At 43.9% G+C, this 14684-nt stretch overlaps 1 protein-coding gene across 4 annotated transcripts in view; it reads left to right on the top strand.

Annotated features, from left to right (window-relative positions):
* The window catches only part of ARHGEF6 (Rac/Cdc42 guanine nucleotide exchange factor 6), a 79615-nt gene extending 74932 nt beyond the window's left edge, over positions 1-4683 (top strand). For all 4 annotated transcript variants that reach the window (XM_083159486.1, XM_083159487.1, XM_083159489.1 and 1 more), the window contains 2 exons: positions 1105-1159; positions 2780-4683. In XM_083159486.1, coding sequence (XP_083015612.1) covers positions 1105-1159; positions 2780-2902 — 178 coding nt within the window. In that variant the 3' untranslated portion in view covers positions 2903-4683. The remainder of the gene's footprint in view (positions 1-1104; positions 1160-2779) is intronic.
* The last annotated feature ends 10001 nt before the right edge of the window (positions 4684-14684 follow it).

The raw sequence follows: 14684 nt of genomic DNA on the forward strand, positions 1-14684 counted from the left end.
AGCAGCATTAACCTGCTCGCTGGGCTCCGAATACTCACAGCCCAGCAAGCCGGTCTGAATTGGGACCGTTGTCTAATGCAGAGAGTGGTGCGGTTTATAGGTTACTCAACTTAACAATACAAATACAAGGATTATGGGCCAGATTCTCTAAGCTTCAAAAGTGATAAAATGGAGAGTGATCAACAACCAGCCAATCAGCTCCTACCAGCCATGTTACAGACTGTGTTTGAAAAATGTCAGACAGGAGCTGATTGGTTGGTTGGTTGTGTATCACTCTCCATTTTATCACTTTTGAAGCTTAGCGAATCTGGCCCATTATATGCTCAAAACCCTTGAGTATTGTGTGGGTTGGAACACAGATTAAGTATGTTGACCTAAGTGCACTATAAGTAGTGTGCACTAAGATCTGTGTGTTATGTGATAAGGACCGTGCTGGAAAACCAATTTGTATATATAATTTTACTACAATACCCTCAACACACACCATGGGCTATCCCACCTTGGTATATCAATCCGGTCTGCTGGGATCCTCCTTTAGTAGAGCTCTTGGCTGGCTGTGTCCACCTCAGGAGGTGGACCAGGAGAAACCACACAGCCAGTCAAGAGGATCCCAGCAGACAGGATTGATAGCCTGCAGTGTGTCCTTATTGGATGTTCAAAGTATGAATCTACCTAGGGAACATAGTTTAACCTTCACACCAGCACGTCAGTCATTTAATGTTTATTCCATGTACTTGTATCTATACACTGTCATTTATACTACAGTTTTACCAGTAACCAATTGATCCTGCATATTTTCAGTAAAATCTTTCTAAACTGCTTAGTTTCCCAGCATTGTCCTTTTTGCATAACAGAGAGTCCTCAGTCCTCAGTGCACACTACATGTGACACATGTAACTCCACATACCACCCACACCAGTAATACGCAGAACACACGGCATATGCCAAGCATGTTATGCATTAAAGTGTCCAGGAAGAAATGACATTACTATCGGCCCCTGTGAGCATTGAATCCTCCTCCACAGTAAGCATTATCCATGTCATTGAGGGTCTCGCACTGTTCAGCCTGTACATGCTAAATATCAGTTTGTGCCTTCATTTCAGAAGCCTTGTTGATACAGTCTATGCTTTGCGAGATGAGGTGAAAGAATTAAAGCAGGTAAGTCTTCTGCTGCGGATCTTTGACCATTGTCGTGTCTGCCGTCGTACTGTATCTTGTATTCGTTTGAAGGAGTGTCACAAAGGCGTTCCTTTCCAATAGAAATGTCTCATCACTAACAGAACTGTAGCTGCAACTGGAGTAAGGTATTGCTGATCCGCAACAGACACAAGTGGACATTTGCTTTTATCATCTAATTTGCAGCAGATCATTAATTATCTAATCTCTAATTGGCTTAGTTTGCCAAACTAATGATCCTTAGTGGGTGCAGCAAATGATGGCAAAGGTTTGTGTTCGGTACCTATTCTATATATTTTTGTATATAATTTGCACCCTGAAGATGTGTTATATGGTTATTTATAAAACAAGTTGATTCACCGATTACATCTGTAGTCAAGTACTTTGCTGTGTATTCTAAATATATGTAGTGCAGGAAGCGGTAAGTTCCTAGAAAAGAATATACCATGGTATAATATTCGGGGGGGTGTAGTGCCAAGCCGCCACTTAGAATGGGCTAGTCAGTCCTATAAAGTACATCAAGAAAAACAAAGGAAGTGGCGCTGATAACAATACAAATATAGAAGGGTCATTTTAATAGTAAGAACACCCACATGGTGGAGATACAACCATTAATGTAATGATAGGGTATTGAGGTCACTGAATTGGCAATGTCCCATTCCTATGATTCCTATATGCAAAGACATAATACAGTAGATAGATGAAACTGTATTAAGCGGGAAAGTCCCCAATGGGTATAGTTACCACAAAAGAGCCGCTAGAGGTATTTATCCAGAGTGTAGTGCATAGTAGCACAGAGTCTGCAGTAACTGTGGTAGTGGTGGTAGTTGGTGCAATGAGGGGTATTTAATGCTCTGATGGTGAGTTATTGGCACATAGAAGTGCTGATAACTAGCTGTCAGGGTATTCAATGAATCCTCGACTGTTCCCTGAGGTGAGGTGGGCAGCAAGGCTTGCCACAAAATGCGGCGGGCTCAGGTATATGTCATGCGTACATCTGAAACACACCAAACCACTTTAGAAGAACAGTTTGTTTTGGTGTTAAAAAAACTAATTTGATTAAAACGTATATACAGAAGGTATACTTGTTCTTCCCATTTTACAAATGAAAGTAGCAAATTCTTTCAATACTATGCCCAAAACAAGCCCCCATTCAGTGCAGGATGACTAAAGAAAGGGGTGTGGATTATTAGGTCGACCACTATTGGTCCACAGACAATATTTCGGCACATGATAAAGTTCCACATGTCTAGATCAGGGGTAGCCAACTCCAGTCCTCGAGAGCTACCAACAGGTAATGTTTTCCAGGTCTCCTCACAGAATCACAAGTGAAGTAATTAGCTCCACCTGTGACCCTCATCCCTCATGCGCCTGCAAGCGGAAATGTGCTATATTTGGTCTGATTAAACATACAGGTGGAGCCACGTCCATCTATGGCAATCGACCCACCTCGGTGCGCCATTTGCCAAGATGGGGGCGCGGAAGCAGACCGTGGCATAGATGGCTGTGGCTCCATCTGTATGTGGATGCATAGATACATAGTATGTTACTACAGTTGTGTCATGCTTCATGCCATATCTGTGCGTGTGTTTAACCCTGCAGGAGAATAAAAGAATGAAGCAAAGTTTGGACGAAGAGCAAAAGTCAAGAAAGGAACTAGAAAAGGTGGTTCGGAAAATATTAAAACAAACCGGTGAGGCTACGTGTGAGGACGCATCTCATTAGTCTGCATTCAGAGAATGGTCGTCTGCATGTATTGCGAGGACTACATGGTATGGCCGCTGGAGGACCCTTTGAAATCATAAATCTGTTCAGCAGTGTGTAACTGTTGGGAAAAAGCCATCGGTACTGTAACCGCTTCACACATAACTAAAGAGCACCTGTTGCTATTCTGTAAGACAAACTAAGATGTCCTATTCACTGGGAGTTCGCAATATCATTGGGGCATAAGAAGCAAAGCAAATGGATGGGCTGAATATTGGACCAGTCCAGTATTAGGCTAGTGTCCAGTGTAGGCATCTAGTCCACTTCAGCTGCAGTTCCAATTGGTGGTTGGCGTATGATCTGGGAAGTTCTTATTCAAAAACTGCTTGTTATTGGTGGATTGGGGATAATATTTTCTGTGCCGTTAGAAATTTCTTCTAATATAAAATAAAGAGGAATCAGAAAAGGAGTGCACAAACTGGGTAGATCCATCAAAATGTTTCCCCTTTGTAGCAGTGTATGTGCCTTCATTCCAGATAATTATTGTTTTCTGGAATGCCCTTAAATCCAGTCAGCAGATATCTGCTTTGAGCCTCTACTTACACCCCACTATCCACACACCTTTGAATTTGGCTCAGTGCCAAACGGGCAGGTCCACTGGTCAGAGGGATGTGTGTGGCCCAACTGAGAGCTGATCTCGTTGTGTGGGGGCTTAGTTTCGGGGAAGGATCCAGATGTGTTTGGCCTACATAAGTGTAACATGCAAACTTCTTTATTATCAATTCCTTTCCTCCAAAGTGCATTCAATTGTGAAATTCCTATTTCATTCTATTTTAATCAATAGTGCAATAGTGGAACCTGCCATGATAGGACTCTAGAAGATGGATGACCTATTCCACCAGGCGCTAGAGAAATTCTCTTGCAGTATTTTTGAGTCTGGAACTTGCAGTTCTGATTGATAGGCTGGCCCTATAACAATGATTTAAAGTTTGACACATCAATTAAAGTGACTTTTTACATATAGCAGATCTGTATCATTCGGTGCACAGCAAAGGAGAGTGTATATATTTTTTTACTTCAAAGGCTTAAATTGTCTTCTGGGTCCTGGGGGAAATCTCTTCTGTTCTCTTATCATTGAGGATGCCTATAATGACCACACATCATGTCATGTGTCTGTGATCTATGTTAGAGCCAGCAGAAACGCATGTGAGGATTATAGACCGGTATGTATTACCATGCTGACAAATCGTGATGTAGTGACATTGCACTTTCTTGTTGGTTTCGTGTTACGTCTTTTATTTGATGATGCTTGGTGCTGTCAGCAGTACAGGTTTAGCCCACAAGAGTCTGCCTCTACAGACTGGGGAGCATTAATAACAAAATATATAGTTTTGCTCTCCAGTGTAGTTGAATATATAAATACTAACTATACATATTATTGTAAAATCATATTTAGAATTCTGGAAAACACATCCAGGTAACAGGGTGCTCTAGAGAAAACATGCTGGGGTACAGATGTAAAACACATTTTTTTGCATGCAGGGAAATACTGACTGCATTGAATTTTGTGCAATCATACCAGGCAGCTCTATCTGTACCCTGGGATTAATGCTCAAGAACAACATGCCTGCCTTCTGACTGTATCCACACGTCTCCCAATGCAGAACAGCATGGCTTTGTCAAGGTGCAAAGTTGCACCTTCCGGTTGTTTTTACTCCTAATATTAAATAAGGCTCTGCACACTTTACCGTTTACAAGCGTCCATAAGGATGGTAAAGTAGGACAAAGTCCAAAGAAATGTCTGTGTTCAAGCATGGATGTCACTAATATCTGGACTGTTAGTATGCCTTGAGGCTCCAAGTCATTTATAACAAATGTATAAACTGCAAAAAAAAAAAAAAATGGGTGTCCCATCTCTGATCCGACCACTGGAATGGTACGCTGTAAATGTAACTGTCACAGCACTGACATTGAGTACTCCGAAAATGTGGGCCTCCTACAGTTTTGCTAATTGGGAATTAGGTAAAAATATACAGTTATTGTGGAGTGTACACATCACAAAGCTCTGCTTACAGGAAATGCTCCGACCAGGCATGCAGAAATGTGTACAGTTACCAGGTGCTTGAGACACCAGGATTTGAAATCTGCTCTGGCGCTGGTGTCTGTGTGGTAAAGATCGGGGCGGAATAAAATAATACACAGAGTTTGGCAATGCCTTTTAACTTTGCTGTTAAGGCGTCTTAGCTGCACATTAATATTTGCATCGGTTTCTACGTACAATCAAAGACGTTAATGCAGTGTAACTTTTTTGTGTTTATTAAATGTAATATATGTGTAATCTTATTATATATTCTATGCAACCATCTAACCACTGCTTTTTACTTTACGTGAATATTCAAAGCTATAATACGGAGGTCAACAGAATGGGGTGTTCTAATGACTGCAGCAAGTAATATCGACCTATGGGGGCTTTAATATAATTTGTCTGTTTATTTCATTTTATTTTATTTAATTGTCCAGTGAAACATAGGGGCCATTGGTGATTTAATGCATGGCATATATCTGTACATCTGACAGTGTGTACAGATGACCAACCGAATGTGCCCATTTGCCATCTGCAGGTACCACCTCCAATGACATCACAATTGGCTGGGCATGTTTAAATGGCATTGTGACATCTGGCCTTTTGGCAAGTCTATATGTTTCCCAGAATCGGCCAACGGATCCATCTGTCACTTATTACGCACAGTCTATGAAAAGACAGTCAAAAGTTTCATACATCTCCCCCCATAGTACAGTCCTTTCTTTGGCTGTTTATGCAATATGTTCTTTGCTAGTTTACAGGCTTTTCCGAAATGTGCTTGTTTTAAAGAAGTAATGCTGTAAGTGGGTCATGTCCATTCTTATGCTCTTTTCAAGAACAATATGTTATACTTCCAGGATTGAGGGTTGGCTCTAGAAAAATGGTGAGAAGTAACAAGTTACAAAATAAACTATAAGGAGAAGTCTCCGGGTAATTTCAAACGGTTAATTGTAAATGATTGTTTTGGTCATTTAAAAAGCAATGAGGACTGCATCCAATGCATGTATGCAACTGGTCATATCTGAAGATCCTGTTGTACAAAGGAAAAGAAGCCATGAGCAATTCTTGTTTTTCTGAATGGCTGTTTACAATATATGGAAATCTGATCTGTTTCTGGTGTGCTGGAGACTTGTAAGCAGCCACTTTATCTCATATTTAGTTTTTGATGAATGTTTTCTATTCCTTTTATATTGCTACTTCACCTGTTCAATAAATACATTTTTTAAAGAAATGTCTTTAATATGGATAAATCGTTCTACTCCTTGTTACACTGTTCCAAATATACAATGGAAACCATTACAGTTTTTATGGTGGAAGAAAAGACCAGAATAAAATACAGTGCAGAAGTGTTTATTCGGATTGTACAGTCACTCTGTAGCAATAGGTAATACATAAAACAAGTGTAGAAAACACAGCACCAGACCATGCTCCTTTTTAATTATTGTTTATTTATATGGCGCCACAAGGGTTCTGCAGCACCTAACAATACATAGATGATCGAAAAACAAGAAAATAGCAAAATACAGTACAAGGTGATTTAGGACAAGTACATGGTAAGTTAAAGACCAGTTCATCAGGAGACAAGACACTGATGCAATTATCAGGGTGGCAATCAATGCGGAGACCGGGCCCTGCTCACGAGAGCTTATAATCTAAATCAAGTAGATTTAACCTTTAAAATCTATTAGAATATAATATCATCGCTGAAGGAATAGACATAGGATGGGGAAAGACCTGGAAGAGGAAATGTGTGGACAGTAAACTGGAAGAGGAAGCAGAAAGAACTGGAGGAGGTACATATTGGAGAGACAGAACTGCAGGAAGAAGAAGAAAATACTGGAGTACAACCATATGTGAGGGACCTGACTGGAGCAGGAAGGGGAAAGGACTGGAGTAGGAACATATGTGAGAGACAACTGGAGGTGGTAGGGGAAAGGACTGGACCCATGACGACCTAGTGGTGTCAACCTAATGACTAGAGACAGGATTATATGTAGAGACAGGATTATATGCAACATAAAAAGCTTGAAATATGCATGCAAATATGCATGAAAAACACTAAAAATATGCATGAAAAGTGTTCAAATATGCTACATTAAATAATGAAAAAAGTAATTTTTAACTTATTTATAAAAAAAATCAGCATACGATTAGTTGCAAATAAACCTCAAAAATAGGCCCACAGCATCTGCAGATGTCTAGGGCTATACACAGAACTTTTTTTCTTCCTGGCTGCTACAGCAGACTGCAGCATCCAAAGCTCTTCTTGCATCAACTACACAGACCCTCATCTCCAGCGCCGATGGCTCAAATGTCAGCATTGCGTGTGAGGGCGGTGCAGTGGAAGGCTTCCTCCCTGCGCCGCATACTCACTGTGACACAGCATTTCCTCCGCACCTTGTGATGTCACAACCCTTCTGCCCACCTCCTCTGCTGCAAAAGTCTGTCTCTTGGGGTAAAGTCCCAGGCCAGGGGCAGGCAAAGGTTCGGGAGCTTCGTAATAGCATCCACCCCGACTGACTTTTATCAACATGGATTGGCAGCCTAGATTAAATGTTCACCACACTGCGCACATATTGCCCCAGCCTGCACACTCTACCACTACCTGGCCAGCAGCAGCAGGGCAAAGCAGTGCTGTGACTTGCGGGTGGAAAGGGGGCAGGGCCTAAAATATGCACCATCACTAGATTTTAGGTAAAATATGCAATAACCAGTAAGAATGGGCAAAATATGCAAATATGCAAATGCATATAATCCTGTCTCTACTAATGACTGTCTACCAACTTATGGTCGACCAAATGACAGTTTTGTGTCCCAAATGTACCTAACATTTGTGAGGGGAAACAGTCATTTGGTCGACCATAATTTGATCGACAGTCATTAGGTTGACACCACTAGGTCGATATGGGTCTAGGTCGACATGGGATTAGGTTGACATGGGCAAGGTCAACAGTCAAAAGGTTGACATGGGGTTTTTCACAGATTTTTGTGCCAACAGGTGGTATTTCATGCCCTACCATCCACTAGGGCGTGGTGGGAGAATAAAATAGTGTGCCCGAAGCATGACGAGCCATGCGAGGGGACGGGGTGCACTTAAAACTATCCATGTCGACTGTGTCGACATTTGGTTCAAATAACTGAAAAACCCCATCTCCACCTTTTGACTGTTGACCTAAACCCATGTCATCTTTTCAGCATGTCGACCTAGTGGTGTCAACCTAATGGCTGTTGACCAACTTATGGTCGACCAAATGATCCATACCCTTTTTGAGGGACCTAACTGAAGGAAAAAGGGGAAAGGACTGGAGTAGGTGCATATGTGAGAGACAGAACTGGAGGAGGAAGGGGAAAGGACTGGAGTAGGAACATATGTGAGAGACAGAACTGGAGGAGGAAGGGGAAAGGACTGGAGTAGGTACATATGTGAGAGACAGAACTGGAAGAGGAAGGGAAAGTACTGGAGTAGGTACATATGTGAGAGACAGAACCGGAGTAGGAACATATGTGAGAGAGAGAACTGGAGGAGGAAGGGAAAGGACTGGAGTAGGTACATATGTGAGAGAGAGAACTGGAGGAGGAAGGGAAAGTACTGGAGTAGGTACATATGTGAGAGAGAGAACTGGAGGAGGAAAGGAAAGGACTGGAGTAGGTGCATATGTGAGAGACAGAACTGGAGGAGGAAGTGGAAAGGAGTGAAGTAAGTACATATGTGAGAGACAGAACTGGAGGAGGAAGGGGAAAGGACTGGAGTAAGTACATACAGTATGTGAGATACACCTGGAGGAGAAAGAGGAAAGGACTGGAGTAGGTACATATGTGAGATACACCTGGAGGAGAAAGAGGAAAGGACTGGAGTAGGTACATATGTGAGATACACCTGGAGGAGGAAGGGGAAAGGACTGGAGTAGGTACAGATGTGAGAATCAGTAATGAGTGCACCTGTGCAGCAGCTAGGCGAGCTGGAAAACATGAACAGTTGGTAGCTCTCGAGGACTGGAGTTGGCTACCACTGCTGTAGAGCAACATATCTTCTTTCCTAACCATAACTTCGGGGCTTACCTTGTGCAGGAGGAAAAGGGCAGAGTTAACAATTTGACCTACTCATAAATGGATGAGATCATTTGGTCTACAGCATGATGGTCAACATGGGAAAAGGTCGACAGGTCATTAGTTCGACAGTGTCTAGGTCGACAGTCAAACGGTCGACATGGGGTTTTTCACTGCTTTTTGAGCCGACATGTGCCAACAGGTGGAATTTCATGCCCTACCATCCACTAGGACGTAGTGGGAGAATAAAATTGAATGCCGAGCGTAGCGAGGCACCGTGCCAGATGCATAGCACAGCGAGCGGTGCACTTTAAACTGTGTCCATGTCGATTGTGTTGAAATTCAGGTAAAAAAACAGCAGAAAACCCCAAGTCGACCTTTTGACTGTTGACCTAGACATTGTCGAACTAATGACCTTTCGACCTATAACCATGTCAACCTAATGGTGTCGACCATCATGCTGTACACCAAATGATCCCAACCTCTCAAAAATACCATCCATCTACTGTGTTTGTTCTTTTTTTTTTTTTTTTTTTAAGTTGTTTTTATTCGACAAGGTTAATCAGTGCACAATTGTACAGTCAGTAAGTATTGCATTGAACAAATGTAGTCATCAAGGAAATAGACAAGGGTTAATAGACGAAAGTTTTGCAGCAGTGTCCATGATTGAGTCTCTTATTGCCTCGTTGCTGATATTCGCTTGAGTAGGCATTAGCACTGCACACATTATGCAAATGAGTTGTACAGTTATTGATTTACTTTTTCCCCTATAAACTTAGCCCCATACCCTTGATGTAGGGTAACTCCCGCCCCCCCCAGAAGAAAAAAAAGAAAAAGGAAAAAAAACACAAGTAAAAATTATAGGATACAATCAAATGTAATAAGGGTGTATTACTACTAACAGGTTATTTGCTTAAGATGTAGGCTAAATGGAGAGTTGAGCTACTCAGACCAGAGGAAGAAAAGCAGTGGATCCGCGTGTTGGGTGGGTTAGTGTGCAGCTGGGTCCTGCTGGGGATCAGTGGACAGGGCAAATCTCGAGGAGGTCCATCTATTCCACTTAGATATATAGGGGGCAAGTGAGCCCCTAGACCTGTAGGTGAATCTCTCATGTCCCGAAACCTCGTTGACCAGAGCCCGCCAGTTGTATATATTTGGGTAGGAGGTATCAAACCATTTTCTGGCAATGAGGACCTTGGCCAAGGAGGTCAGGCATAGAACATATTTATACACTGGAGGTGATTGGGCCTCCTCAAGGCCAAGAGCAAATATGCAGTATCTGGGGTCAATGGGGGGAAGAGATGGTTCGGTGACAGTTATATCAGTCCAAACCACTTCCCAGAAGGCCAACACCGGCGGGCAGGACCAGAGCATATGCCAGAAGTCCGCGCCGGGCGAGGCACACCTAGGGCAAGCGTCGTCAACTCTGAGGCCTGCTCGAAACATAGATACCGGAGAGCGATAGGCCCTGTGGAGTACATAGAATGAAATTTGTTGGTATTTCAAGCAGGGGGTCGCGTATCTGACCGAGTCAAGGATCTCGGCCCACTGCTCCCCATCCAGAGTGCCAATGTTGATTTCCCATTTGGATTTGAGGGGGTTGAGACTATTGGCGTCTGCCTGACTAACACTGCTTTTATATATAGTAGAGACCTGCTTTGTCGTGGCCAGATTTTGAAGAAGGGTCTTAATTGGGGAGTCAGAGGTAGAGGGGGGAGTGCTGGTAAACTGAGCTTGAGCGGCGTGTCTAAGTTGCAAGTAGTGATAGAAGGATCTATTCGACAGTTTAAATTCCCCCGAGAGTTGTTGGAATGTTTTAATGGTACCCTCAAAAAACAACTGGGAAATGGACAGGAGACCCACCCCCAGCCAAAAACCATTGGAGGAAAGTTGTTTAAACTCAGAGTATGCCTTATTGTGCCACAGAGGGGTCTCCCCGTCCATCCCGCCCCAACCGCAAATTTTATGGGCTTGCCGCCAGACCAGTAGTGCCTGTCGGAAGAGAGGGGAAAGGGTAGGTGTGAAAGGGAAGGACAGAAGAAATTGCAGGGGAGGGAGGCGGGACCCCACACACTTGGCATAGGAGCACTCAAAGGTAGTTCCAGACCTACCCAGTATCCAGTCTGATAGATGCATTAGCTGGGCTGCTAGGTAGTAGGCTCGAAAGTCCGGGAGTCCCAGTCCCCCATCAGCTCTGGGTTTAATGAGAGTCCTCAAGGCGACTCTAGGTGGTCTATTCGCCCAAATGAAGGACGAGAGAAGAGTATTAATGCTCGTGAAGATATATTTAGGTATGTATATCGGGAAGTGTTGCAGCAGGTATAGGTATTTGGGGAGTATAGTCATTTTAAAAAGATTAATTCGGCCCATAACGATTAGGGGGAGCTTTTTCCATTGGTGTATTTTATTCTTCAATTCCGCAGTGAGTACATCAATGTTAAGGGGTACAAAGTCAGACACCCTAGGGGTGATCCAGACTCCCAAGTATTTAAATTTGAGGACCCACTGAAGGGGGAAGGGGGAGGTCAATCTATCTGGAATTTTACCCGAGAGAGGAAGAATACTCGACTTCCCCCAGTTTATAAGCAGGCCAGAGAAGGACCCAAAGGACTCCACTATCTGCAACATTGCTTCCAAGGAAGCCTCAGCATCATTGAGAAACAGAAGAGTGTCATCGGCATATAGGGCAACCACATCCTCCCATCCACCCAAGGGGATACCGCGAACCACCATAATGGCTAGAGGTTCAATGGCAAGTGCAAAGAGGGCAGGTGACAGTGGACAGCCCTGCCTGGTGCCCCTGCCAAGTGGGAACGCGGAGGTCACAAACCCATTCACCGATATACGGGCCATGGGGGAGGAATATAGCAGGCGGATCCAGGTAATAAAGTTGGGGCCAAAGGCGAAGCGACGCAAAACCTCCCACAGATAGCCCCACTCAACTGAGTCAAAGGCCTTGGCGGCATCAAGAGAAACCACCACAGCCCCCGACCCAGCGCCCATGCCCCCCTGCAAATGGCAGAAGAGCCTCCTAAGGTTCCGAGTGGTGGATCGGCCCGGCATGAAGCCGGATTGGTCCTCATGGATAACTGAGGAGACCACCGCATTAAGCCTAGTAGCTAAAATTTTGGCCAGAATTTTCACGTCTGTCGAGAGGAGTGATATGGGATGGTAAGAGTCTGGGAGGGTGGGGTCCTTCCCAGGTTTAGGGATTACTACAATAATGGCCTCCGCCATGGATGGGGGGAGAGCACCACCCTTTCTTAGATCAGCGTATAACTGTAGAAGATAGGGTACAAAATAATCTTTATACTTTTTATATACCTCTATCGGTATACCATCGCTGCCAGGGGCTTTTTTATTTGGGAAGGAGGCAATAGCAGACTCAATCTCAGAGGTCGTTATATCTGCCTCCAGAAGGTCTACTGACTGCTGAGAGAGGGGAGATATATTGACCCGTGAGAGGTACTGCTCCAGTTGGTAAGTAGTGTATGTCGCCCGGGACGAATATAGTGAGGAATAGAAGGATAGGAAAATTTGGGCAATCTCAGGTGTGGTGAAATGTTCCACTCCCTGTGAATCGCGTATTTTTTTAATGGAGCTGGATAATCTATCATCCCGGGCGAGGTATGCCATATAGCTGCCCCCCACATCTGATTGGGAGTACCTAGCGTGCGCTGAAAAAAGAAGTTTACGCTTGGACTTATCAAGTAGGTGGTCAGTCCATGATTTACGTGCCACATCCCACCTTAATTTGTCTTCCACGAGGCCAGAACTCAGGTATGTACTTTCGCTCTGAGAGCACAGGTTTTCTAACTTCGTCTCCTCCTCCCTACCAGCTTTTTTGATAGTAGCTATTCTTTTAATAAGGGAGCCCCGGATAACAGTTTTAAATGTCTCGTGTCTAATAATAGGGTTAGTGCACGAAGCATTGTCCACGTGGAAATCCGACCACTCCCCAAGAAGCACATCACCGTCTGTCAGTAGAGTAAGCCAGAAGGGATTAAGCTTCCAGGTGCTTGCACCTCTAGAGGGCATCAGGTCCAATGTAATAAGCACAGGGGAATGATCCGATATCCCTCTCTGGAGATATTCTACTAATGTAGTTTTAGGTAGCAAGTCTGGAGAGACCAATACAAGGTCTATTCTAGATAAGGATTGGTGACTTGCCGAGAAGCAAGAGAATTGCCTCTGGTTCGGATTTCTGTGTCTCCAGGCATCTATCAGATCAAGTTTGTTTATCAGTTTGGCGAACGGAGTGGGGGAGGGAGGGGGGGGAAGGGCTGGGGTTGCCAGCACCTGTCCACCTGTCAAGAGATTTATCAAGGATATTGTTGAAGTCCCCTATACAAACAACAGAGGCTGAAGGGAAGGAGGCGAGAAACATCACAGCCTTCCTAAGGATATCGTTATTATAGGGGGGAGGAATGTAAATAGCTAGAATATTCATAATGATGTGGTTAACGCTGGCTCTAAGGAAGACATAACGGCCATATTGGTCAATTTGATGATGGGTGAGGTTGAAATTGATGTGTTTTTTAATCAGTATTGTTACCCCTCTAGCATTATTAGCGAAGGTGGAATGAAACATATGGCCCACCCAGGGTTTTTTAAGCGACAGTGTCTTAGTGCCAAACAGGTGCGTTTCCGAGAGGCACACTATGTCGTGTCTTTTGATCTCGGAGAGGACAAGGGAGCGCTTAACCCGGTCATTAAGACCCCGTACATTCCAGCCAAGTATGCGGAGCCCCGCTACACCCTGTGAGTGAGACATGACAAAAGAAGGATATGGGAAGGCAAGGGTAAGAGATGGTTGCCAGTGAGGCCAAAGGAGGAAAGACAGATCATTGGAGAGTAGTAGAGAATGGGTAGTAATGGGAGCACAAATTTCAAACAGACCCTGTCCACCCCCGCACCACCCAGCCTAAGTGTGAAAGTAGCAGAATTGCGTCTCCATCGCCTGGGATCATGGTCATAGTAGTCAGTATAAACACATCTTATGAGCATATAATTCAGCACCCGTTTCCTTATTATTATGTTATAAAAAAAAAAAAAAAAAACATAGTAAAAACGTCAAAAGGAAAATCCCCAACTCCCTAACCCTCCCGGTATACCTATCAAACATTAGATACACTTTGGATCCCAATTAACAGCTAAAACTAAATCCACTCAACCAGTAAGTAAACTATGTTAACCTAGGGGTATAGAGACCAGTGGTCACCTATAAAAGAAAAAACTATTTCCTTGCATTGAGCTCCTATTAAGAGATAGATATCCTGTGCTGAATAAAGATTATAGCAGAAGGATAACGTTACCTGGACCTTAGGCAGAAATAAACATTAATAAATGTACCAAAAGAGACAAATGGCCCACTTAGCATGGATAGGAACCGTTATGCTCACGAAATGAATATCAGTTTGGCCGCTGTGGCCTGCGGTCCAGCCACTGCTCAGCCTCCTGAGGAGAATTGAAGAAGTGGGTGCTGCCATCCGCCACAACCCGCAGACGTGCCGGGAAGAGCATAGAATATTGGACTTGACGGTCGCGGAGCTTCCTCTTGACCTGGAGAAATTGGGCACGTGTTTTCTGGATGTCCGCTGCAAAATCTGGGTACGCTGCCACCACCTGGTTGTCAAACTTAAGAGGGCCTCGTTCACAAGCCAGTCGGAGCAC

Source organism: Crinia signifera, chromosome 9, assembly GCF_055691185.1.
Source record: "Crinia signifera chromosome 9, ASM5569118v1, whole genome shotgun sequence".
NCBI lineage: Eukaryota > Metazoa > Chordata > Amphibia > Anura > Myobatrachidae > Crinia > Crinia signifera.